This window comes from Suncus etruscus, chromosome 19 (genome assembly GCF_024139225.1).
Source record: "Suncus etruscus isolate mSunEtr1 chromosome 19, mSunEtr1.pri.cur, whole genome shotgun sequence".
Taxonomy (NCBI): Eukaryota; Metazoa; Chordata; class Mammalia; order Eulipotyphla; family Soricidae; genus Suncus; species Suncus etruscus.
In genome coordinates, this window is record NC_064866.1 from 16,084,290 (window position 1) to 16,110,440 (window position 26,151).

General features: G+C 34.4%; 2 protein-coding genes across 2 annotated transcripts in view; one reads left to right on the forward strand and one right to left on the reverse strand.

Moving 5' to 3' along the window:
* PTBP2 (polypyrimidine tract binding protein 2) overlaps nt 1-26,151 on the forward strand; it is a 954,659-nt gene that overhangs the window by 431,852 nt on the left and 496,656 nt on the right. The window lies entirely within an intron of this gene.
* The window catches only part of DPYD (dihydropyrimidine dehydrogenase), a 934,958-nt gene that overhangs the window by 14,855 nt on the left and 893,952 nt on the right, over nt 1-26,151 (reverse strand). The window contains exon 21 of the mRNA XM_049765668.1: nt 10,767-10,910. Within this exon, the coding sequence (XP_049621625.1) occupies nt 10,767-10,910 (144 nt within the window). The remainder of the gene's footprint in view (nt 1-10,766; nt 10,911-26,151) is intronic.

Genomic DNA, 26,151 nt, shown 5'->3' on the forward strand with positions numbered 1-26,151 from the left:
ATTCTAGAATTTGGAATTGCTGAAAATAAATACATAACCAATAAAATACAAATGTCGAATCTAGTGAATCTTGGAAACACATATGTGAAGATTGGGAAACCATTTTTATTATTCCAAGCAGGGCTGGATGCACAAAGGTCAAGTAATCTGCTGTCGTCATCTCTGTTTAGTGGAAAAGCTTATGTGTGGAGGTGATTATTGGGAAAGTGATATAACTTTTTTTTAAGTAAAGCATGTATTTGTTCTATCACTTCCCAACTCTCTAAAAAAATTTATTTTATTATTTCATTTTTTATGGGGTGCTAGAACATGTAACCTGGGTAAGTCACATACAAGTGCCTTTCCTGCTATACTATCTCTCTGACCCAAGATTATAAAAAAGCATTTTTGGGGGGGGCCACACCCAACGGTGGCTCTCAGGGGTTACACCTGGCTCTGTGCTCAGAAATCACATCTGGCAAGCTCAGGGGACCATATTGGATGCTGGGAATCAAACCCAGGTCCATCCTGGGTCAGCCAAGCAGAAGTCAAATGCCCTACTGCTGTGTTGTCTCTCGGGCTTCTATAAAAAGCATTAAAAAAAGTAATATTAGTTAATATTTCTGCTTGATAAAGTTTAGGATCAAAAAGTGAGACACAGTCTAATTTCTGAAGTATCACACCTTATCAATATGCTTCGTATGAATTTGTTCATATGAACCTTTTTTTTTTTTTTTTGCTCACACCCGGTGACATTCAGGGGTTATTCCTGGTATGTGCTCAGAAATCGCTTCTGGTTTGGGGGACAATAAGGGACACCGGGGATCAAACTGAGGTCCTTCCTGGGTCAGCCGTACACAAGGCAAATGCCTTACCATTAAACTATCGCCCCAACCCCATATATTAGCTAATTTTATGTTGTGATTATAATCCCTTTTAATGATCATATTCTGTGTTGTGAGATTAAATATTAAACATAGCAGTTTAATAATTTGTCAGATTGTTTTTCTTACTCAAGTGAGATTTTCATTTGATATCTGTAAGTCTTACAGTGCTGCTCTTTCTTGACTATCCATATTAACCAACTGGTTATGAGGTGTCTGATGTAGCCCCAGCACAGCGTTTCTGTTTTCCTCTCTTTTTCCTTTCCTGCAGCTGCTTCTTCTACACTTCAGGTTTGTAGTTTTCCAAATATTTTATATCTTTTTGACACATACTGCTCCTCCCCCAACTCTTTGATTAGACGGATTAATTCCAAACTATATCTATCCTTCTGTTGTCATATTTCAGCTAGGAACTGAATGTCAAAATATCCCTCCAGAAGATATCAGAAATAATTTTAACCAATTTCTGTTCATGAATTTAAACTTGAGTTTGATAATATTTTACTTGCTCTTTATTGGCCTGTGGACACTGGATAATATTGTTGTCCCACAGACTATTTCTCTGATACCAGCTCACTATTTTTCTTTTGGTGCCATCCCCTTTATGCTTCATAGTATCTAATATGTTCTTACAGTTTTATCTAAGTACTTTTCTCCTTCCTCTTACAATTCAATTGAAATAGTAAACCACTAGATCAGGATGACTGGTCTCCTGCCAACACTGTCTTGCCAGCCTTATGAGATACAGTTCATCTCTTACTAGAAGCAGCAGGAAAAAAAGAGATGAAAACATCAGTAGTGTCCCTAAACCATTTATTTTCCTAACCAGAAATTCAAAGACATTACAGAAACATTCCTTACTCCATAAAGAGAATGAGAATTCATTCTCATATATATCAACTGAAGAGGGAAGCATTCAGAGAACTTTATAAGTCTTGGCTGACTTTCAAGTCTCTATTATAAGCTGCCTGGGAATAAAGGGCTTTTCTCATTGAACTGGGCCAAATTAGTACATATCAGTTACGTTCCATGAAGAGACAGACCTGTCTCCTATTTGGTGTCTTTTCTCTAGTACAAATACATCTGTGGAATATGTCAGGTTCTTTTCTCAGAAGGTCCTGGTTCATTTTATTGAAGGAGACCTTTAACATTATTGCAGGAGGTGTTCTCGTTTTATGTTGTTCTTCCCCCTTTGGTTCTTATACCTGCTTGGCTATATACCCTTCTACTTCTTAATGTCTCCTTTACAGAACACACAAATTTATCACATGGAAATAAATAGGCCCAGTGTTACCATTCTGAAATGGAAATTAGGATATAGGACTAAAAAGGAGAAAGTCAATTGGATATGAGGTTGTCACACAACCCTCAGACAATGGGTAGAGTTAGAACCTTTAGACCACCTTTGAGCTTCTAAGTAGGCAAGATGAAGCTAGAAAACACATTGACTGCCTAGGAGTTGCTTCTCCTGGATGCCTATACATAGTATTTACACTGGAAATCACCACTCTAAGTGCTCTAAGCAAAATTCTTAGCAGTTTAATCAGGACATTCTCTTTCTCTTTTACATAATGTGTTCTTTTACATCTCAATGATGAAGAAAGCTAGATTCATTACCTCATTATTGCTTTATTAGTTCTTTATTAGCTCTTAATTTATTATTATTAATTAGGTTTTAATTAGTTCTTCTGTGAATTCCTAGAGAAAAATAATGACCTTACCAGTTTGATGTACTATCTAGTTGATTCAAATATTATATATTGGATTTAAGGTCCCCTAGCTGTTTATTAGTCTATATATTGTATGAACATTAGACTGAAAACACTTATTTACTTAACAAGCTATCTTTTCTCCTTATTTTTCTTTTATGTAAAGTAGCAAGAAAGAGTGATTCATAGCTTAATTTTTAATTCTAGATTTGAGAAACATGTCTTGATTGGATATCTTTCTAGCTGCGTGATCTTGGTGAAGTTATTTAACCTCTCTGTTTATCAATGAATTAATCAGTAAAATGAGGAAAATATGGGTACCTGGTAGGGTTACTATGAGGATTAAATGAGTTAGTTCATAATCACGGAGAACTGTGCCAGAAACCACATAAGTACTCTATAAATATTAGCTTTCATTATTAATTCTCTGCTTAATTAACACTAATTTATTAAACTCCATGTTAAATATCACCAACTCTGTGAAGCTTTCCACAATTACCAAAGGCAGAACTAATCCCTTTCACTCCTCTGTTTTCCCAGAGCATTTTGTACATATTTGATTGAACTGTAAATAATTTTTAACATGTGTCTTTTTCCCTTGTTAGAATATGAGCTCCGTAAGGATAGATTTCTTTCCTTTTAATATTCATGTTTTATTCCTAGTTTCTAGCACAATTCCTGAGTTGCTGTTGAGTGAATAATAAATGTATGTTAGTGCTACATTTCCACTGAGATGGGAAGCATTCCTGAAACTACGAACATATCTTGTATGTCTTTGTACACTAATCTAGTCCTTAGCACACTGCTAGTCACATAGCAAATACTCAATAAACACTGAACTACTGAGAGTGAAACTGTCTACCTCTAGAGCAACAAACCAGTAAAACTTATCTGAGATTATTTGATAGGGAAAGAGAACAAAAGATGAGATTTATTGAGCATGGCTTGCTTAGAAATAATATTGCCCCATTTATAAGCAGGGAAGATGGGACGATTAGAAACTTGAATGCATGACTGGAAAACTTGTTCAGACAAGAGGGACTTAGTTCACTTTGTAGGGCACTAGGGCCCTTTCTAGCAGATGGGGAATAATATTCTTTGCTAGCTCAGAGAATAAACAAAACAGTGTCATGGAGTTTAAACTACTGAACAGGGGAATCTATAAAGAGGCCAGCAGAGAAAAGGAAAGAAAACAAGCTAAAATAAACAGATGGGTAGACAGAGAAAATATTAAGCATGCAAACATGTAATTTAGGCCCTCCAGGAAAAAAAGGAAGGACAAATGATATGTCAAGAACAGAAGCAGTACCATAGGGGAAAACATGAAAATATTAATAAAACATCAGAGAAAAGACAAAACTGTGCCTAGCTGTGTGTTAGGAAATAAAAAAGCAACGCGATCCCCAAAATGATGTTTGATTCATATACAGAGATGGAATTAATTATATTAAAGGAAATGTGACTATTCACTTCAATGGCAACTGAACACACACACACACACACACACACACACACACACTCATCATTATCATCATTCAGATGGGATCTGAAACAATGTACAGAGTGAAAAGGGGATCATTGAAAAGCAACAATAACCATGTTTCTATATTTGAATATCACTGTGCTATAGACAATAATTTACACACATCAATTTATTCAAAACAAGGGGGTTTAATCCTTCTAACATTAACTAGTATTTGTTTTCCTGCCTCTAAAGTTAATCCTGTATTATTACAATAGTCTTTTAACTGGTCTCCTTGCTATGTCTGTCCATTGTTCATCCAGAGATCATGTTAGTACCATACTCAAAATGATCTTTTGCAAAATTGAGTTGTATCCTGACAGTCTTTCTTTTCAAAACTTTCAACTCAAAACTCAATGGTTTCTTGCCAAAGACTTTCTTATTTCTGGGTCTTTTCACATTCTCTTTATTTCGAATGAAATATTCTCTTTCCAGATATTCACATCCTTTCATCTTTCTCCTTTGTTGGGGGGGTTGGGTTTTGGGTTACACCCCGCAGCACTTGGGAGTTACTTCTAGCTTTTATGCTCAGAAATCACTCCTTGGCAGGCTCGGGGGACCATATGGGATGCCGGGATTCGAACCTCCGACCTTCTTTATGCAAGGCAAACGCCTTACCTCCATGCTATCTCTCCGGTCACCCTTTAATCTCTCATTTTATAAAAAAAATGTATTTGCTAAAACGTTATTTAGTTGAAAAGACACTTACAGACCAAGTTTTACAGTATTTTCTATTTTCCAAAATGTGCTGTATTTCCCAGCATTTAGGACATCTATAGAGTATATGTTCCCTTGTTTATTTGTTTATTTTTGTCTCCATATAAAGTGCTAGTGAGTTTCATTCTGCTAACTACCATGTTACTAGTGATGAAATTAGGACTAAAATTTAATGGGGTACATTCATAATTGCTAGATGAATGAGGAACACATCACAGGTAAATATGATCAAGTTTTGCAAAGGGATGGCAAGAATCTCAGTGGTTACATGTGAAGGAAAGAATGAAACATAGTTCAGGATGTTGCTGCCAAAGTGAACAGAACTCTGCTGCAAGACTGCTTCTTCATTTCTAAGAAATCCCCATTTTTTGTATTCTCCAATTCCTGATATTCTACTTATTATTCTGTTTCATTAAATACATCTCATTTGTTGCCCCAGGACTGTCTACACTGTTAGAGTTTGTTAGTCTAACAAGAATGATATAAGAAAATCCACCAAATCTTCTATCCTGTGTTTAGCACAAAGTAGGTAGTCAACATGCAGTAATTATTTATTTGTTAGTTGTTTATTTTTTTGGGGGGGGCACACCTGGTGATGCACAGAGGTGACTCCCGGCTATGTGCTCAGAAATTGGTCTTGGGTTGGGAACCATATGGGATGCCGGGGATCGAATGCCATCCATCCTAGGCTAGCGTGCGCAAGGCAGACACCTTACTGCTTGCACCACCACTCCGGCTCCATTTTTTTTTTCCTTTATATCTTGTCACATAGATCCAAACTTTCTTTGAGTTCATTTGTTTATTCTCAAGTCTAAGTTTCTTTTTATCCCAAACTAAAAAAATAATTTAAACTTAAAAAATTGAGAACACACCATGATCTATTGTCCTTTTTTTCCTGCAACATAGCTGTAAGATCATCAAAAATTTAATTATTTTTGTACCCTATTGTCAATTATTTAAGTATCAGTACATAATGAGAATATTTAAGTTTTAGAAAAAAGTGCCAAGTATTTGTCAAAGTACTATCTGCCTCTATCAGCATACACATGATCTCTTATTCAAACCAGGCCACATTATTGATTATCAAGAACATGAATTTTTCTCTCATCCTATAACCACTGCCTCATTATTGGTCTCCGTACATGCACTTACATAGAGAAGCCTTCCTTGATCTCTTAATCAGCTCTTATATGAAAGAGAGCCATATATCTTATACCTAAGAAAACACTTCTATTTTACAAATATACTTTATTTGCTTAATATGTCTCTTTTAAAAGACTTGTTGCCCCTGTTCCCCACTTATTCTGATTCCTCTCTTCATAAGGACAGATAGTTTTGATTTTTACTTTTTGTATAGAAGAGTTCTAGTTCCTGACACATTACTTATCTAGTGGTAGATATGCAACAAAGATTTAAAAAACAGGGGCTTGCATATAGTATGGCAGTAAAGTTTCTTGTTTAGTATGCACTAGACTTGGATTCCATCTTTGAAACTATGGTCACCCCAAATATTACTGGCTGAGTATGACCCTAAGATTTCATAATCACTGCCATGCTGCTCACTTTTATAGTAACATGGGTAAAGCTCCACTACCATAGTATCTGAACAGTACAGTATCCTAAGACTCATTTAGCCATCACCAGGATTTACTAAAATTCATCAATAAAACCACTCACCTCCTGAGCAACTCTTGAGAAATTCCAAACAAAAGAAAGGGGAAAAAAACCCACTATGACTGCAGCCAATAACGAAATATATCTGAAACATCCAACCAGTGTTTCTTTCTAATTGCATTTTTTTTGTTTATTGGAGAAAATGGAAATAAAAGATCACTTTAACCTTTAATATATATTTGGTATAGGTACCATGCTAAAAGCATTTTACATAGTATTTATTAATGACCTTACTAGGCCAATTTTACTAGCCATTAATTTTCATTTGATAAATTAGTTAACTGAAGCAAATTTGTGCAATGACTAAAAATCATGAACTATGAGCATGTGGCTAAGTACTTCCATTCCAATGTACGGAATACATATTAATTATTTAAGCATATTTTACTAAAATCTTAGAAACTTAGTAAAGGGTTTCATTTTCATTATTTCCCCTGACTACTTAGTAAAATAACACACACAAAAAACAAACCTCAGCTTTATTAAATGCAACTGGAAAACAATAGTAGTAAATCATAAAATATATCCTACTTCTTTGTTATGTTTTTGTTTTATGTTTTTTTTTTGAGGGGGGGGAGGGAGCACACCTGGCGGTAATCAGGGGTTATTCGTGGCTATCTGCTCAGAATCGCTCCTGGCAGACACAGGGAACCATATGGGATGCCGGGATTCAAACCACCTTTGGTTCTGGGTCGGCTGCTTGCAAGGCAAATGCCCTACCACTGTGTTATCTCCCTGGCTCCATATCCTGCTTTTTATTCATGATGATTTAATTTATTGTCTGTACTTCTTTGGAGGTTTTTATTTATATATATATATTTTTTTGTTTGTTTGTTTGTTTAATTTACTTTCTTGTTTTGAGGACATACATGGTGGTGTTCAGGAACTATTTATAGGTCTGTGATAGGGTATTCTCATTGGTTCTTGGGGAACTATGTATGGTGTTGGAGATTTGCACTATATAGTTCAGTGAGCTGTCTCTCAGGCTCATTATTTGTAAATAAAAAATTCTTAACAATAAGCATAATAATTGATTTATTGATTGCTTAATGCCAAATCTAAATGTGCTTAGGGCTTACATTCTTTATATTGTACTCAAGAATTTCTCCTGCTTGTGCTCACAGGACCATATGTAAGCCAAAAATTGAACCCAAGTAGGCCACATGCAAGGCAAATTCCCTACCAGCAAATTATCAATTGGCCCCTGAGACAGAATATTTTCTTACAAAAGTTGACTACACTTATAATAACCAAGCCTGATTCTTCTACCTGAGGGGCCAGAGCGATGGCACAGTGGTAAGGTGTTTGCCTGGGTTCAATTCCCAGCATCTCATATGGTCCTGCCAGAAGTGATTTTTGAGAGTAGAGGCAAGAGTGACCCCTGAACACCCCCCAAGTGCGGCCTCCCCAGAAAATTCTTCTAGCTGAATTAACCTTTGAAAATTTTTAATATATTTTGAGAGGTTGAAAAATTTGAATATAAAGTAAATAATGAAATTCATCACATTTTTCATTAAATTATTACTTAAGAAGTAGACTGACCACATTAAAATAAAAACATGTAAATTATATGATGATTTATATTTTCTATTTAGGAATAACTATACCTGATATAACTAACTGTAACTAATATTATAGTGCAAATAACCCTTTATGTTATAGTTAAGTGTAAGCACTTAAACTCTAGGAGATGGCTACTTTTAGAGAAATAATCTGAAAATCTTTGGAAAATGATGTATCATAGTTAAATATGAGTGAAAGTGTATTTAGAGGATAACATCTTTAATTAAAAGTACAATCATATATCTCCATCTATATATCATAAATATATGTCGTATATCTCCATCTATATCACTATATTACATATCTCTATGTATGATACTGAAGCCAAGATAGCAAAATATTAAAATAGTTCTAGAGACAATAATAGACATTTGAACCTTCTTTCTCAGACTCCTGTTTTTCTCCACTCAACAGAAGCCTTTTAGAAAGGAAGATGAAGGAAGGAACTATCTGTATAACAAATATAATTCCAAATTATTAAAAGGAGTAGTTACACTTATAATCATAGAAAATGATTTCTCCCCACTACCACCACAATTCCCCAACATATCAGGTACCAGAATGCTTTATGACAAGGTATACTTTCTTTCTCAAAATATTAATAGTATGGAACACTGGCAAAAAAGAAAATTAACCATAATAGTTCTTTTAATGTGTTGGTACTCTTTGGTCTTAGTGTTAGAAAGATGTCATCTATGGCATCAGGAGGCTTGTTTATGTAGCATGTAATACTTAGAATGTTTCATTAGAGACATCTAAAGGGGGATCAACATAGAATGGAAATACAACATGTAAAATTTTAAATCCTTGATATTCTAAAAGTGTTCAATTTCCTGACTTGGCATTTCTGTGTCTTACTTAACGCTATTGAGCTGAATATTTTATTCGGCCTAGTGATTGAATAGCTTTAATTCAATTACATTTGGCTTTTATTTGTTAACAGTTGTTTTACTTCTAGGTTATCAATATATTTCCTGAAGTAAAATAAAATTGAGAAAAGGTCAGAATACTTTTATTATTGCCTGACACTTTATAATTTCAAATATAAATAACGTATTTCTTTAAAATTTTTATACATTTGAAAAAATGGAGATCTTACACTTAATTCTAATTAAGGAAAAAGTGCTATAAACATTTCCACTTAATTACAAATCATATATTAATCATACCCAAACATGAAGCATATGGAAGGCCATGAAAGTTGTAGGCCCTGGCCTCCTATTTTCAATCAGTGTTCAGTTCAAAAACTTTTGTGGCAAATACATAATTTAAAGGGCATAGCCCAGGAGATTACAGAGGCTAGTATTTTGGTTAAGTGTCCATTTTAATATTAGGGCACTATAGTGCTACTGCAATTTATACGTAACCATTTTCATATTTCATTCTAGAATAAAATCACTTTTGTATTTTGTTACAGAAAAGCTGACCCAGGATAAAAACAGGTTTGATCCCAGGCATCCAATATGGTCCCCTGAGCCAGGAGCGATTTCTGAGTGCAGAGTCAAGCATAACCCCTGAGTGCCACTGAATGTGACCCCAAAAAGAAAAACAAACAAACAAAAAGACTAAAAACTATTTTTTTTAGCATAAGGCACATTTTTCACTCTCATTTATAAAACAGATTTTTAATAGTCTACTAGATGACCAGAAGGAAGTTCACCAAAAACCTCGTAGGAGCAAGATTTTAGCTTATGCTTGAAAAAGAAAATAAAAATGTGAGAATATTATTAGTCAATGGAATAGATTGAGTCTGTCATTAAAAACTACATTGGGTGATGGCAAGACCAGAGAGAATGGAGGCCCAGATTTTTGCTATGATCCATAAAATGATCTCCCGGGAGACTTTTCAGAAGCCAAACTGGAGAAAGTTGATCCAAAATATATGGTATCACATGCTGATATTGTTGTTCCATGTTGATTATTTAATATTCTATATCACTTAGATTTAATTTTAAAATAAAACCTTTTTAAATTTTCTATGAGAAGAAAAAGAATTCATCTCAAAGACAAAGAATTCCAGGCATGTTAAATACAAAAATTCCCATCTAATGCATACTTGCTCTCTTATATTCTAAAATGTAGAAAACATTTAAAAAATGATGAACCTAAAATATTACTGTGAAAGACTTGTAATTTTACTTTGGTCAAAAATAAAAATTATTTATTTAATTAAAAAATGGATGAACCAGAGGTTGGAGTGATAGCATAGCTGGTAGAGTGTTTGCTTTGTACGCGGCAAACCAGGTTTGAATCCAACATCCCAGAAGTTTCCCTGAGCTTGTTAGGCATAATTTCTGAGCAGTGAGCATGGAATAACCCCTGAGTGCCACCAGTTTGCCCTTCTCCTGCCCAAACACACACACACACACACACACACACACACACACACACACACCATATATAGAAAAAAATTTAGTCACAATAGGTACTAATATTTGGACCATACCAGTGAAGCACAGAGGTTACTCCTGGCTCTGAACTCACTCCTAGAAGGCTCAGAGCAGCATTTGGCTTGCCATAGTTTGAAGCCAGGCACCTCTTATGGTCAAGGGATACAAGACAAATAACCTATCTGCTGTACTATTACTCCAGTCTCCAGTTTTCAGTATATATTTGAAACAAAATAAACAATATCTTTAAATATACAAACATTCGAGTTATGTTGTGCATTTAAATAATAAAACAGACTTTTAAATTTATATTCAGTTTAATATTTACCTTGATAGCAGGAATTGGCTTTTTGGGGATAAAATGGTTTCTCACGAATGGTGGCAAAGCTGCATTTTTTTCTTTCAATTTAATCTTGTTCTCTGCTATGACTTTTTTGCGCTGCTCAAGATAAGGTCCAAAACTCGGCAGTTTCTAAAAGGAAAGCACACAAATAAGATAGGTTAGATCAGAGAAGAGAAAAATTTGACAATATAAATCCATAAATATTATCAACAAAAATGTCTTGAGATTGGTTCATGTACTGTAACAAAGCCTAATTCATTCTGGACCACTAGTCTAGGTATCAGATTCTTTAAGTCATTTAGAAGATTATAAGAGCACTATTATTATATATAAATGCATTAATATACAAATGTTAATTAAAATATTTGTTGAAATAGAACATAATTAATAATGGTAAAACAACTCATTCACTTAAAACAATAGTGATTAGACCATTTGCTTGATTTGTGTAGAGTTGAAACTTATTGATGCGTTTTTCCTTTTCATCAAGTTTTTAGCACGACATAGATTCAGCTATAGACCCTGAAAAATGTTTTTTTGTCAATAGTAAAGGTACTTTCCCAAAGTTCTTGTCTATTTCTATTTTATTGTGCTCAAATTCTTACTACATATCTTTAAAAAGTGTAAGTAATGTTGATTGCAATTTACTAGAATAGCTGAAAAAGAAAATGGTAAAAATATTGATTTCTTTGTATAGAAAATAAATTTTATTTTGCATGAAAAACACAAAAATACCAATAGAAGTCCAAGAAAATATCACCGTGCTTAACCAAACTCCATCAAGTATTCAAAAATCTCATCATAGGGCTCTAAATTTCAAGGTTATTCAATTGTACTTTATAAAGTTTATTTAGACAGATATCTGTTTCATGAAAAAAAATGCTAAGTGATTTCAAGTTAATACAAAAATGCCCTCATACTATTCATTATCTTAAATATATACTCTTTATTTTGTCCTTTTCTTCTAGAACCTTTGATCTTCACTTTTCCTGACATGTACAGTTGATGATAGACACCAACCACTGAATTCCTAATGTCCTGTGTCTGCCTGTAACTTGGAATTGCTGTCTCTTTTCTTTTCTAGGACTGCAAAAACACCCTCTGTCTTTCTTACAGAATAAAATCCATTTATGTAGCTGATGGAGGTTTGGAAAAATACAGCTCTTCAAGGTCATCCTGACCTCTGACCTAGCAAATACTTTGGTAAAAAAAAAATCACGCTTGTTTCAAAATACTGGCCTCTACTTGCTGGGTTGCATAATGCCCTCCAGAAAAATAAGTTTTCTGGTTCTTTAGATATGTCAGTGGGGGTACTTAAGCTAAACTTAAAATAAGTTCCAATTAAGTCATCAGTAATTTCAAATTTATATTAGCAGAACATATTTCTGAGGAAACAGCTAAGGTTGTTTCTCTCATTATCAATTTACTGCAATTATGTCAACAAGTCAAGCCAATGGAAACAATGCTATGAATGCCAGATTTATTTACATACAACTAAACCAGACTATATACTTAATATCTATACCTTGATGTTTTCCTGAATTGCTATATTTAATACATTAATAGTCTAAAATTATGCATAAAAGTATACTGCATTGTGGTGATCTTGTTAAAAATTAATATTAAACAAAATTGTCAATACTTTGCATACACATATATTTCACATCATAGAAAAATAATGCTGGTTTGACATTATTTTATGAAATGACTATTTCCTGAAGCAGGAAAAGTGTTAGGGATTACATTTGATGCCAAAAAAAATGCCCCTGGGATTCTATTTACACTTCATGAGGTAGCGAATGCATGTTCACAAAACGGAATTCTGTCAGAATACAATGCGCTTCTATAGAAGATACTTCTCTTCTATATCAAGGATCTCTAAATCCTAATATATTCTTGAAAATGACCAAACATGGCAAAGTGTTGAAATACATGACCTCTGATTTTTTTTTTCAGATAAGTCAAGGCAGCCAGTTATGTGAAAAACTGAACCACTATTCTGTTTTCTGAATCATATCTTTAATCTTAGCACCACCAAATTCTTCCTAAAAATGTAATAAAGATTGTGGAACATTTATTTGGAATAAAAAAAAAAACTATGTTGTTTTACACAAAGGCTGGATAATTTTTCCCTATTTACACCATTCTTCATGCAAAAAGAGAAAAACATAATCCAATAAGCAATTCTGACTCCTATTCTGATACAAGGCCCTGATATACCCATTGTAAGGTGAAAATATATGTTAAAATGCATTTTATTCACCAGATCTATGAAAAAACATAGATAGTGGAGCTTACCCTAAACGTGTCTGGTACAACTTATGTTGGTCCCATGTGGGGCACAATTACCTAGCAGTGTTTCCCAGAACGAGTGATCTGTCACAGCCCACATCCACCCACCACCTCAGGCACTGGAATAATTGGGGAAGTACTTTTTGTTGTTCACTTAAATAACATAGATGGGGAAAGGCACTGAGTAAATTTATTTCTGGGAAGGGATAAGTAGGCCAAATAAGACTGAACTAAAACAAAGCCTATTTTGTAATACAGTGCTGTGCATTTTATTGAATACTGTATGAAAGTAGCACCTGCAATACAACAGCTATTTTCTTTCTTGATTATGGGTTGATGGGAAGCCAGTCTTACTGCTGCTGCCCAGCTTTACAAGCAAATACTGAATTATATTTTGTTAGATAAAAAATAATCAAAATTATGAAATCTAAAGTTTCTACTGAAAGTATATATTATTTCCACATCATCAAAAAGTGGAGAGAAAGATTTGGGAACATTGTTGTTAAGCAAAAACTACAATAATTTCAAATTATTCCAATGGTGGTTAATAGTAATGAGAGAAAGAGGAAAGGAGAAGAAGAGGAGGGAGAGAAATTTCTGGGTAATAGATAGTATGTGGCTTAAATAAACACATAATGGTTTTATGTTTTTCCATATTGCTTTTGCAATAATTTTTCCACATTTCTTGTGGAAGCATTCATTCCATAGCTAACAGTATTCTAATTATAATGTACTCATCTTTAAGTTTGTTGTAAGTAAAGGTCCTCATTTTAATATGATTCATATAGAATTTTGTGTATAGATAGAAGAATCAATTTTATAAAGGAAACTGTAGTCTAATTTTTCTTTTAGTTAAAACTGCATATGTACATTATCTACTATTGTTGTCTGAACCTTCTACTGCTCACTTCCAAATCAAATAAGGTCTACTTGTTTGTAATATTACTGTTAAGTGCTAGAGGCAAGAGGCCTAAAATCAGCTAGCTTCTAACTCACCATCAACTGCCACCATCAATTTGCTTTCATGTTAGAAAGTTATGTGTCTTTAAAAAATGTTGTATATATTAACATATATTTAAAATATCAGGAAACGGAACATTAAAAAGTCATCTGAAAGTGCAAAAGCTCAATTATGCATTGTACCAAAGGATGTCCTCCTGCATACAACACTTAGGTTTATGCTTGTATTTGTATCTTCCCTACAAAAAAAAGGCAAAACAAAACTAAAAATAATGCATATTCATGCATGGTTGGCCACAGTGAATGTACATAATCAGCGATGATTAATAAAGCATTTAGTTCGAATCTCTATCTGAACATATAGTTAATTGATTTGCTACTGCAGGAGGAGAAGCAGCAGGGCCTGACAGAACAAGAAGCAGGAGTTTTTCCTCTTCATTCATTATTTTCTCACAAAAGTTGTAGCCTGCGGTAACTCAAAGTGAAAGGTTTTGAGCATCGTGCTATATTTTTTAAACAAAGGAAAAAGTTCTTAGGCCTATCAAAAGCTGTTTTATAACTGATGAACTGAACAAAGCTCAGGAAGAGTGGAATTTTTATTTCAATACTTTCTCCAGGGATTCATCATTGATGAATTTGCTCTCCCCAGAAAAGCTAAATCCTACTAATTTAAAGATAACAGTATCTCACATTAAAACTGTCTCCATCCAGATATAAAAAGTATTACATTGCCGATAGAAAAGTGGCAGTATAATGAATCAACAATGATACCTTAAGCCAGCAAAGCTTTAAGGTAAAGAAGTCTATCTGGATTAGAATTTATTCATGGAGGATCAATCTAAAGGTAATCGAGCATATTATGAATTAGAAAAGTGTTCTTGTTTCTAATAGAAGTTAGTACTTATATCCTCCAACTTAAATTGCATAATTTTTATGAGGGTGGCAGCAAATTGGTGAATAGCATTAGCCTACAGTATTCTAATGGATCAACTGTTTTTCTTGATTTTTCTTTCTTATCTAATAGGTAACAATAATAAAAATATAACGGATTACTTTTATATTCAAGATATTAATTTAAACGAAATTTCTTATGTTTATACTGAGTATAATATATACCACACCCATATATACTTGCATATAGTCAGAGTAAAATTTGCATACAAAGGTGTAAAGAATGTACATTTTACAACATTTAGAACTAATTTTTATTGCAAAATATACATATGCTCTTATATGGCTAAATTATACAGTTTATCTCTTGCTTTTTATTCAATAGATACAATAACAAATGTTTAACTTGGAATCAGAGTCCTGTACTACATTCAAGGTTAAATAATTTACAATGCTACATGTATAACTTTCCCTATTTGTATTTTGTTATTCCTTTTGTTATTCTTTTTGTTATTCATCAAGGGATACTGTGAGATTAAATTATATGTCAATAGATCTGGTTACTGCGATTATATGAAAGCAAGCTAGACCAAACTCCTTTGAAAGCCCAAATTAAATGACCAAGAATAGGAGAGAAGTGAGGAAAATAAATTTTCAAAGCTTATTGGTCTTTAACAACTTTAGGAAGGCCATAGAAGGCCTTTTTGTATAACCAAAATAAAAAATGTGGGACACAGTGACTGCCAGCAAAGGTTCTCTGAGTGCATTTCACAGACCCTAATTGCAATCACTGTGCACTCAGCATGTTGCAAGGTAGCAAGAGTTGAAGAGTCTCTGTTTTGTTTGGATAAAGTTACCTTTTTCTTTTTTTTCCCTTTCAGTTCTTTGAGCAAATAATTGCTCTCAGTTGATCTTGACTTTTGTTTGAAATTTATTTGGCCATGGCTTAGTTTTTGAAACTCGGATTTTTTCCATTGAGTTAATTGGCCTGCAATAATTAATCACTGATGTAACACTAAGTAATTTCTCTTGATTTAATAAAATTTGCACAGTGGGAAACAAGAAGACAAGGCAAGAAAGACCATATATATTTTGTTATCACGTTATGAAGTGTGGAATATTTCAAGCATAGAATTTGGATGTCCAAAATCTTTGAACTTAATAAAGTTTATCGATTTTTAATATAATTTTTATTTTTATCATAGTGGCCTACATATCATTGACAATAATATTTTAGGTACATATTAACATAAAATCAGGGGAATTCCCATCATCGAATTGTCCTCCCTCCACCTCTGTTCCCGTCCTACCTCCCATATCCTCCTCCCTCAACCCTGGGGCTGCCAGAATAAGTGGTCCCCTCTGTGCCTAGCTAACTACTTAGTGGTCCTAACCTGTTTGGTCTTGGTACCTCCCTTATTTCCCACTCTAGTTGGGAGGCAGTACTAGATAGTTCAAGTTATGTGGTTTTGTTTGAAGAAGAGAAAAGTAATAAACTGGAGAAAAAATCAAATACGCCAAAAATGGGCGGAGTCCTTCTGGAAGCTCTCATCCTAGTTTTGAGAGATGAAGGGGAAAAAGGAGGTGGAACACCACAACAGTACAAAAGGAAGTGTCAAATAAAACATCCAGTGAACACTCCAACAATAAAGATAAGCATCACATAAAGGCCATGGTCTTGAGATTAAAAAAACATGGCAGAGCACATAAAGGAAGAAAAGAAAAGAAGAAAAAAATAAATATGAATGGAGACAAGAACTTTGAAAAAGTTTTTTTTATTTATTTATCTAGTTTTTGCCAATTTATTGTTTCGGTGTGGTTATTGAAGTTTATCAATTTTAACTTTCAAATGTAAGCATATCACTGCTGATCAAAAGAAAAATCAAGCCTACATCGCTATCAACCAAAAGCAGTATTATTTGATGCTCACAGTGAAAGTAGTAAGCCAACATTTGCTGAGTGGTTAGTGTACAGATTTAGAAGTCAAATTTGCATTAAAATCAGTTTTATACTCATTAGCTGTGTGACTATGAACCAATTACTAAACCATTCTGCTGCTAATTTTTCTTATCAATGAAATGCGAATAACACTATCTAACTCACGATGTTGGTCTGAGCATTAAATAGAATAAGGCTTGGAAAGTGCATGTCTGCCAATTTATTCTCACAAGACTTAAACGCTTATATTGCATTGTGTCTCATGCTATGTATTTCTCTAAGTTTGCTCATGCATTTCCTCGTGTGGAATGCTCCTCCTTGCCTCTTTCATCTGGCATCTGAGTATTTGATACTTTAGTCTCAGGTTTGGTGCTTACAAGATATAAGTAACTGCTTTTATTGATCACCTCTCATTATTAGGAGACCCAGACAATATTCTAGAGTACTCTGGACATATTTTGATCTCTGCATTTATTGCACTACCTATCACATATTTAGGTCATACCTCTATTTTTGCAACTTACAGTCAAAGACAGCGTTTTGATCTAGGACTTAAAAAGTACTCATTTTCCACACCAACTTCAAGAAAAAAGAATTGGATGACAATATCTAAAGTTTTTCATAAATTCTGCTATTTGAATGGCAGACAATTTTAAATTAGTATTTTCAGTAAAACAATTTATTTAAAAATTTTGAATGCTTAAAGTTAAATTCATATAACTGATTCATAAATTAATAAAAACTGTATTGAGAGCATAAGTTTGTAATTTATGTCTAATGGGCAATATGTGACCTTTTAGAAAGCCTTTAGCTAATAACATTTGTAGTACCCTGAGGTCAAGGCTTTGGCAGAGAGAACATAGAAAGTAAGTAGAGTGTGTTAGGATGTATGTGATTTAGGCTAAACGCTTTTGGACAACATGATAGCTTAACTAAATTGTGAAATGAAGGTACTTGGCAAGTAGTACAAGAGGGAGTGTGAAGATCAGGAAAGGGGAAGAAAATCCTTCAGGTGAAAGAACACCAGAAGGAGAAGAGTGACACTAGAGAGAAAGTGACAAGGAGCCAACAAACCAATAAGTTTTTTGTCTTATGTTTCATATAATACAACACTTGTGGCATTTCCTTTGTGAAAGGGAACACATTGTGCTATGAAGTGTCAAAGTTAGAACATATGTTGAGAAAACTGTCAGTCAGGAGAAGAAAACCTAACATGAAGGAATACCACAAAAGATGAAGGTCTTTCTATATGTCACAATTTGAATAGGTGCTAACATCATGAAAATAACCAGTTTTTTTAAGTCAGCTATGGCCTCCTGTGGAAGACTCACTCATGTCCAAAGGAATCAAACTAGCATGAAAAGTATCATTTTAAATTGGAATGATATATCTATCACATAAATAACATTCTTTTTTAAAATATCTTTATTTAAACACCTTGTTTACAAACATGATTATGGTTGGGTTTCAGTCATGTAAAGAACACCCCCCTTCACCAGGGCAATCACATTCTTTTTTAAGAGAAAACAATTTTATTATTCAAGCAATATTTTTTGCTGGGGAAGGTTCCTCACGTTCTAGGAATTCCAGAGGACTCATCAAAATTTCAAGTGAAGAGGAGGAGTAAAGGATGCAATCCTGTTTGAGCCCTGCAGTGATGGATATATCAATGCAAGGCCCACTGAGTGATTCTCTGGAATCCATGTTGTGGCAGGAATTCAACCTTGGTCAGGAGCGTGTCAGGCATATATCCTAAGTACTCTACTATCTCTAGCCCCCAATGCAGTAAAATTTAAAGCAATATCTTAAGCTTCAAGTGAGCAACCTATTGCTAATGAAACAAAGAAAAGAAATGGTCTACTAACTATGCAAAAGAATTGTGAAGCATAGGGAGAACAGAGAAGTGGGAAGAGGAAAGTCAATGGAAAGAACAAGCAATAGAAAATGAACTGAGTCTGGTAGTCTAATGGCTGAAGGATTTTTTAAAGCAGAAATGTAAATCTGTCATTTTAAACTGTTCATGTTATTATAATCCAGATCCTCTTGGTTTCCAAAGTTTAAAATTTTCCACACATTCACATGACTTTGAAAAATAAACAGAAGAAAATCAAGGAGATCAGTTGGGTTTCATGGTTGGGATGACAACATAGATCAAAGAATAGAAAGTAATATTGTATTTGTAATGTAAGATTTCAGGGGGATTCAGAATTAGTAATTTCTGGCCAAAAGAGATATAGAAAACACAAATCATCAGATATTTTTGTAGTAATCTACAGAAGCATAGAACTGAATGATCTCAGTCGTCATCTGGTTACATTTGGTGATTAAGGAAATTAAGATTAAAAAAGAAGGATTGGATAAGTAAAGAAAGATGTGAACACTGTGATATAAGCAAGATCCTGTGAACAACTAAATCTAACTAAATCTCTAACAAGAGATTTGTAAAGACTTTATAACAAAAACAAAAACAAAACAAAACAAAAAATAGCCTTGCATGGGACCTACCCAGGATTGAGATTAAAAGTTAGGGAACTACAAGATAAACTCATTTTTTTTTCTTTTGTTTTTTTTGGGTCACACCTGGCAGCACTCAGGGGTTACTCCTGGCTCCATGCTTAGAAAATCGCCCCTGGCAGGTACAGGGGACCATATGGGATGCTGGGATTTGAACCACCGTCCTTTTCTGCATGAAAGGCAAATGCCTTACCTCCATGCTATCTCTCCAGCCCCAATGAGCTCATTCTTAAGTGATCCAAATACAGGAAGTGTTCTGGGAAGAGAGTGCTGAATAACGTTAAAAATTCTATGCTGTGATTTAAGTATAGGCAAAATATTGATACTTTTTCTGTTGATGTAAGTAGATACTAGAAAATAGATAATTATTTTCCTAGTTTAGCAGAAAGGGATGATGTTTGTGGCAAGAATAAATGTTATACGGTATGTTCAAGATGTGAATGTGGCAGAAAGATTACATTTATTTTCTATGATCATTTTGTTTTGGGGGCCATACTCAACACTGGTAGGGTCTACTCTTGGTGTTGAGCTCAGGGATTATTCCTGACAATGCTCATAAAAGAATATGTGTTGCAGTGAATCAAACCAGGGTAAATATTGAGCAAGGCAAGTGACTTCACACTCCTATTATCAAGTAAGAAGAAATGTACACAGTATGCTTGAAGAGTCATTTCAAAATAGCAAGAATGAAAAAACAACAGATGATCTATATGGTGCTAAGAATTGAACCCAGGTAGGCCACATAAAAAGTAAGCTCTCTACCTGCTGTACTGTCACTCTGACCTATTTGATTTTTTAAAATGGATACCTCAATATTCTGGAAAAGATCAATACCTAATTTCTCTTCTTACACCAACAGTACAAGATAATCAGTCTACTTTATCTACCACAAATATGAAGAGACTCTTGTTTAAAAACATGATAATTTTAGGGGCTGGAGTGATGGCGCAGCAGTAGGGCCATTGCCTTGAACATGGCTGACCCAAGATGGACCTTGGTGTCCCATATAGTCCCCCAAGCCAGGAGCGATTTCTGAGTGCATAGCTGGGAGTAACCTCTGAGTGTCACTGGGTGTGACCCCCAAAACAAAACAAAACAAAAAACAAAAACAAAAACTCATGATAATATTACTTTTGGAGCTTAAACTTTTGTCTCACCTCTCTGTAGCTAATAATTGGGCAAAAACCCACATATGCTTTCAAAATCTCCCAGAAATTTGTTGTATTGGTCTGCAAGCCATATAAGGGGTGCTTTATCGTCAAAATGGTGGAAACTGAGAGAAGGTTAATGGATAAATTCTACTTTCCTTGCACTCTGGAGAACCCATAGTTGTGTACTGTTGCAAAGATAAAATTGATGAAGTAGGGGGAGAAAAAGCTGAAGAAAATAAACTTTATCAAAAATATCTATATTGAGAGGTGATAATTAAACCTATCAGGGAAGGATTACATTATTATCATTTCCTGTAGCAAAATAAGTTCTTTATATGAAAACTGTTAAATACCATGTCTCCTGCAAAGCACAAAAGTACATTAGCTCTTCTTCATTGTAGCCCTATGAAATGCTTTTTATTCTTGACCCATGTACAGATAAGAAAAAATGAAGTCTGAGTATTGATTAGCTGATTAGCATGTTCCATTTAATATCTATATTAAATATGTGTATTTAAATACTAGTCAACCAGGTAACAAACCATGCACTACACTCTCACTCTTATTTTTTTGTTTTGTCTTGATTTTTCGGGCCACACCTGTTTGATGCTCAGGGGTTACTCCTGGCTAAGTGCTCAGAAATTGCCCCTGGCTTGGGGGGACCATATGGGACACTGGGGGATCGAACCACGGTCCTTCCTTGGCTAGCGCTTGCAAGGCAGACATCTTACCTCTAGCACCACCTCACTGGCCCCACTCATATTCTTGTAATCCAAAGAAGCTTAGAATATCATAAGTATTTAATATAGTTTGATGAGTATAAATGAGACATGCTATATAAAAACTCCACTCCTTGAAATTTATGGCTCTTGTCTTTCTCATCCCATAAACAGTGAAGGGAAATATGTTTTGCATAGTAGACGCCATTAAAAATGCTGAATACATATCATGAAAAATATCTGTATTAGTTCTGTCCTATTTATTACTGGCTTCAGGTTTAATGAGCTCAAGTTAATACAGGTGAAAGGCCAGAGTGTTACATGCAGCAGTTAATGAAATACCACAGAACTGCTGAGAAAATGATTAGTAGCCAAATGTGAATTTAATCTACTTTATTCTCAGGAAGCAGTGTCCCTCAGGAAGCAGCTCCCTGAGGGGGTAAGTGGTATATTGGACCCAGTCCTCTTGAGTTTTAAGAGAGAGGACCTAGATATTAGCCTGGCTCAGCTATGTTTGTGACATTTTCTAATTCTCAGTTGTAAATGAGGTATATAGGATCAGAAGATAAGGTTCCTTCATATAATGTATTGCTTTTGGTTTCAAATTTACAGTGAAAAAGGATCAGCATTTTTGCTGGGTGACATATCATCTCTAGATAAAACATATAATTGAATCTTAAATTATAACCACTTGCTCCTATTTAACTATCAAAAACGCTGGACTTTAAGTTGTAAAATATGGATAATGTAGCTAACATTTACCATACTCCTCACATTGGGAGAGCTTATTGGAAACTTCTTTTTTTTTATTTAAACACCTTGATTACATACATGATTGTGTTTGGGTTTCAGTCATATAAAGAACACCACCCATCACCTGTGCAACATTCCCATCACCAATGTCCCAAGTCTCCCTCTTCCCCACCCGACCCCCGCCTGTACTCTAAACAGGCTCTCAATTTCCCTCATACATTCTCATTATTAGGACAGTTCAAAATGTAGTTATTTATCTAACTAAACTCATCACTCTTTGTGGTGAGCTTCCTGAGGTGAGCTGGAACTTCCAGCTCTTTTCTCTATTGTGTCTGAAAATTATTATTGCAAGAATGTCTTTAAGCTTCATTGCTGGAATGTACAACCGAAGCTATAAGTATTTTCTCTCTGTTGAATTGTTAAATCTATATAGATGATAGAAGTGACAACAGTGAAATGGAAAGCTATTATAATCCATATGAACTGAGAAATTAATAGAGATCAAAACAAATAATATACTGTAATTATTTTTACAATTGATTTCTTAAAACACACCCAAGATATTCCTTCTGCATGCAAGACAATGCTATCTCTCCGGGCCTACACCTAAGATATTCTATTAAAAAATTATCCAAACAAATATTAGAATTGGATATAAGTGTTTCCAGTCATGAAATTTCCAAATAGAAATAATATATAAATATACATATACAAAATATATTATATTACTGTTTTTGAGGAGACTATTTCTTCTTCTTCTTCTTCTTCTTCTTCTTCTTCTTCTTCTTCTTCTTCTTCTTCTTCTTCTTCTTCTTCTTCTCCTCCTCCTCCTCTTCCTCCTCTTCCCTCCTCTCCTCCTCCTCCTCACCCCTCCTCCCTCCTCCTCTTCCTTCTTCTTCTTCTTCTTCTTCTTCTTCCTCTTCCTCCTCCTCCTCCTCTTCCTTCTTCTTCTCTTCTTCTTCCTCGTCCTCCTCCTTCTTCCTCGTCCTCCTCCTTCTTCTTCCTTCTTCTTCTTCTTCTTCTTCTTCTTCTTCTTCTTCTTCTCCTTCTCCTTCTTCTTCTTCTTCTTCTTCTTCTTCTTCTTCTTCTTCTTCTTCTTCTTCTTCTTCTTCTTCTTCTTCTTCTTCTTCTTCTTCTTCTCCTCCTCCTCCTCTTCCTTCCTCTCCTCCTCCTCCTCCTCACCCCTCCTCCCTCCTCCTCTTCCTTCTTCTTCTTCTTCTTCTTCTTCTTCTTCTTCTTCTTCTTCTTCTTCTTCTTCTTCTTCTTCTTCTTCTTCTTCTTCCTCCTCGTCCTCGTCCTCCTCGTCCTCGTCCTCCTCCTTCTTCTTCTTCTTCTTCTTCTTCTTCTTCTTCTTCTTCTTCTTCTTCTTCTTCTTCTTCTTCTTCTTCTTCTTCTTCTTCTTCTTCTTCTTCTTCATTTTTGGGCCCTGGTGATGCTCAGGGGGTATTACTTCTGGCTATGCACTCAGAAATCATAAATGTACTCCCATTTATTTATCTTTGCTACCACTTGCTTGGACAGTGGCATTTCCTCCTTGAAGTTGCCTTTAGTCTCAATGTCATGGAGGGATTTTTTTTTGACTCTAAGTACTTTATGGTTTCAGATCTAATATCAAGGTCTTTAATCCCTTTATATTTCAATAAACCCATTTTTACAAGTTACATGCAAGGCAAACACCCTACCGCTGCGCCACAATAGTTCCAATTGTACCAACTGCAATTATAACACCAAGTGTATGCATATGCATATGAAGATATATATAAAATTATACAAGGAGAAAAAAAGCAATTTACTAACTATGCAACATAGGAATCTTAGCATACAAAGAAGAAAAATCACTTGCCCTCTGTGATGCTTAATTTCTTCAGTTCTTATCTGTGTAAAATATAAATACTGATCATCTTACCTCATTGTTGCACACAACCATTATTTGAATTAAGAACAGTACATTAAAAATAAAAACTTTAACTATTTTGAAAATTATAAAACAATAAAGAACTTTGTATCATTTTAATATATTGAACAATTTGACATATATTTAAAATAATAAAATTAGTGATGTAAGTTAAGTATAGAAATAGTAAAACATGCCACAAAATTTAGCTATAGGTAAAGAAAAATCCTGAGATATTGTCCTACAATGCCTTCGAAGGACTCCTGGCATTGCTAACTAGTGGTCTTCTAGAATCAAGTCTAAGGATTCTCAGGGGCCTTACAAATGCACCTGCCAATGTTAGGAGATGATGTGATATTATAGGTTCAAACCTGGATCATGTTGTATTATATCCCAGTGCCAATATTCATCTCTTTTCTATTTTTACTAAAGTTTCTTCAGAACCTCAAACAAAGGCTACACTGGGTAGTAGTATATTTCGAATAAATGGTGTGGTCCTTGAACTTGCCTTGGTTTCCAATTCTGGTTCCATTACTCACTAAGTTTTTGATATAGTTAAAATTTAGTTATCATTTTTAAAATCTCAATTATCTTACATAGAAAATGAAAATTATACTTATAGGGTTGTACTATGAGGTGCATACATTATATGAATTGAAGTCAGCATGCTATGCTATACAATAGGCACTTAATAAATATTAGCCTTATCATTATATAAATCCTAGTTATTTTTTATAAGTTTATATTATTAACTTACATGTAATTTATTGTTTTTGGGTCACACCCTGTGGCACTCAGGAGTTACTCCTGCTCTGCTCTGCACTCAGAAATCGCTCCTGGCTAGCTCGAGGGACCATATGGGATGCCGGGATTCAAATCATCTTCTGTCTTAGGTCCGCTGCATGCAAGGCAAATGCCCTACTGCTGTGCTATCTCTCTCGCCCCAACTTATATGTAATTTAGCATATTTTTCTGTGCACTTAATATCACACCAGAGGAAAAAAATCCATCTAGTAAACCATTTTCTCAGTTTCTTTTTAAATAAGAGAATTCAAGGAATTAAGCACATTGTACATGATGGAGAATTGTTTATTTACCATTTGGATTGCATATACTCTCTGAAACTTGGATTGTTCATAGAGTTACATCATTTTATCCTATAAGTACAATTAAAAATCACGATTTGATAGTTGGAAAGTAAATGTAAATGAGTGTTTAAAGACAAGACCACTCTGTAGCCTGAAGATAATGCTGTCATCTGTGGGGGCAGGGGAAAGATGCTAAAATCTGAGCCCATTACCTTACTACCTTATGAACATCTGGCAGTCTGTCACTTCATAGGCAACAACATCTTCTCTAAACAGAGGAGACTTGAATTCATCAGGGATTCCCATAGTACAGTATATGCTTCACTTAAGTACCTGCTTTCCGTGATTTCCATAGATTATCATATTCATGACACTGTGGAGTGAAAGCATTCTTCTCACTCTCTAACCAGGACATGAAAAAGAAATTAAAACATTGGCAGGCACTTTGTCTCCAGTTTGTTGGACAAGTAAGAAAAGGACTTTCCACCCATTTATGTAAATTATATTCTGTCAACTTAGAGCATTTTAACAAAGATGACAGCAGCTTGTCTATTAATAAATACCTGACAGGCTAACAATTACAATTGAGGTTGACTGTTTTTTTCTTTTAGAAAATGTAGGTCAGTGGGTGTCTTTTAAAAAGAATTTGATAAAAATAAATTTACTAACCCCAATAACTTTCTCTTTAACTCTATAAATTGAGAAACTCCACTCTGTTCATTCTTATCTCCTTAGTAGTCATTGAAGAAGTTTTTTAAAGTTTTTTAAAGTATTTTTAAAGACATACAAATATATCTAACTAAAATTGAGAGTGCGTGATAATTGTGAATATTTACACACATGTATGTGGTGCATAAACATTCACATTCTAATACGTATTTTTTGAATTATGTAGAAAGTGTTAAAACATAGTTTAATATGTTTGCTATGTAGTGATGGCTATTATGGGATCTCAAAGACATTGTATTGCTTCTCTTTGACTTTAGATCGTTTTTGTTGTGAACGCTCAGAAAGGAATGTTATGGATAGGCAACAAACTAATCCAGATTAATTTGTTAATAAATTAATCCACACTTATGGGGGTGGAGAGACTGTTCAGAAGGTAAGGCAGTTGCACATACAACCTGGGTTTGATGCCTAGCATCCCATGTAGTCCCTTGAGCACTGCCA